General features: G+C 55.6%; 1 protein-coding gene across 1 annotated transcript in view; it reads right to left on the reverse strand.

The window, feature by feature from the left end:
* Positions 1-138: 138 nt before the first annotated feature.
* Positions 139-1,692, reverse strand: part of LOC106532835 (leucine-rich repeat-containing G-protein coupled receptor 5A) — a gene marked incomplete in the record, with an annotated part of 45,203 nt that continues 43,649 nt past the window's right edge. The window contains 3 exon segments of the mRNA XM_014028991.1: positions 139-985; positions 1,057-1,217; positions 1,287-1,534. Coding sequence (XP_013884445.1) covers positions 273-985; positions 1,057-1,217; positions 1,287-1,534 — 1,122 coding nt within the window.

Raw genomic sequence — 1,692 nt, forward strand, 5'->3', positions numbered from 1 at the left:
ATATGTAGAAAATGTTACATTTACGTCACATCATGGATCAGTCAGCAGCAGCATCTGATCAATATGTGATCCATGATGTCATGTAAATGTAACATTTTCTACATATAGGTCAAATTAATTCAGATACAAAACTTTAAATTCAGTTTCAATTTAGTAAAATTTATTTTCAAACCAATGCGTGCAGTTTCAGATTATACACATTTAGATTCACTTCCTGTTGGCACTAAATTGATCCCATAAATCGAAGCCTTGTTTGTGTTTTCTGAATTTGCTCAGAGACGTTTGGCGACAAACGCCCTCGACTGTTGCGTCTTGCTCCCTCCTCTTCCTGGCCCCGCCCCCTCCCCTTCTTCCTTCCCGCCTCCGACCCCCACCAGCGCCTGCGTCGAGTCACACGACTGTTTCTCCACGTCGTCGTCGTCCGTAGAACCCAGCTGCCGTCCTTCGGCCGCTCGTCTTCGTCGTGGCGTCAGAGGCCCCGCCTCCACGCAGGTGCACCTGCTGAGCGCCAGCAGCTCCTCCCTGGCGAGCGGGCTGAAGAGCAGGTAGAGCAGCGGGTTGACGCAGGCGGGGAGCGGCGCCACCARCAGCAGCACCCCCTTCGCCGCCTCCGGCCCAGCGACGTGCAGCCTCAGCAGGGAGGAGAAGGAGAGGAAGGCCACGGGGAGGAAGAGGAGGCAGTCGGCAAAGAGCAGCCAGGTGACGTGACGGGTCAGCGCTGCCTCCTCTTCTGAAGGGGGCGGAGCTTTGTTGGCACGGCAGTAAAGGTGAATGTAGGCGAGCGTCATGGCGAGGAAACAGAGTGAGTCGAAGAGCACCAGGGAGACGGAGAAAGCCCCTGAGGAAGAGGAGGAGGAGGAAGGCAGGGGTAAACAGAAGGAGGTGCTGCCGCGCCCGTCCATCAGCGGCGGCAGCGTGACGGCGCCGCCGAGCAGGAAGCACAGACCGACGGACAGACGGAGGACGAGCGGCGAGGAGGAGCGACCTGCAGAGAAACCGAAGTTAAAGACGAAGGATTTTATTTTTCACGTTTTTCTTCGGCTGACGTTTCCTCACCGTTTCTGCCGTCGTTCTTATTGCTTCTCGCCGCGCCGTTGGCTGCCAGGCATCGCTCCAACGCCGCCAGCGTCAGCAGGAAGAGTCCCGTCTGAGACGCAAACACGCACAGGAAGCCGCTGAGGCGACACAGGAAGCTGCTCTCCCACCTCGCCACGAACCTGCAGCACAAACACCTTAAATCAGCCGAAGCTCAAACCTTCGGCTCGTCTCTGGCTCTGCCGTCGAACCTCCAGAAGCTGCCGAAGGTCCAGGCATCCAGCGCCGCCAGCCAGCCGCCCCACACTCCCGTCAGGCCGTTCACCACAGCCAGCAGGCCAATCAGCAGCTTGGGGGGCGTGGCCGAGCTGGCCGGAGAGAAGAAGACGATCAGGATGACCAGGCTGTTGCCGACCAATGAGACGGCCGCCATGAGCCACACCCCGCCTCGGATCATCCAGCTGCCGAGGAGACGCAGGCAGGGATGGAACGGCCCTGCAGGGACCCCAAACCATCACTTTGACAACACAAAATCTCTGCAACTTCAAGTTTTACATGAGCAAAAACAAAAAACTAAGTAAAAAGCATTAAAGGGATCTATGATTAGTTGTAACGTTAGACTTTATTTGATAAAAATTTATTTTAACTGTAAAATAA

Source organism: Austrofundulus limnaeus, unplaced genomic scaffold, assembly GCF_001266775.1.
Source record: "Austrofundulus limnaeus strain Quisiro unplaced genomic scaffold, Austrofundulus_limnaeus-1.0 Scaffold836, whole genome shotgun sequence".
Taxonomy (NCBI): domain Eukaryota; kingdom Metazoa; phylum Chordata; class Actinopteri; order Cyprinodontiformes; family Rivulidae; genus Austrofundulus; species Austrofundulus limnaeus.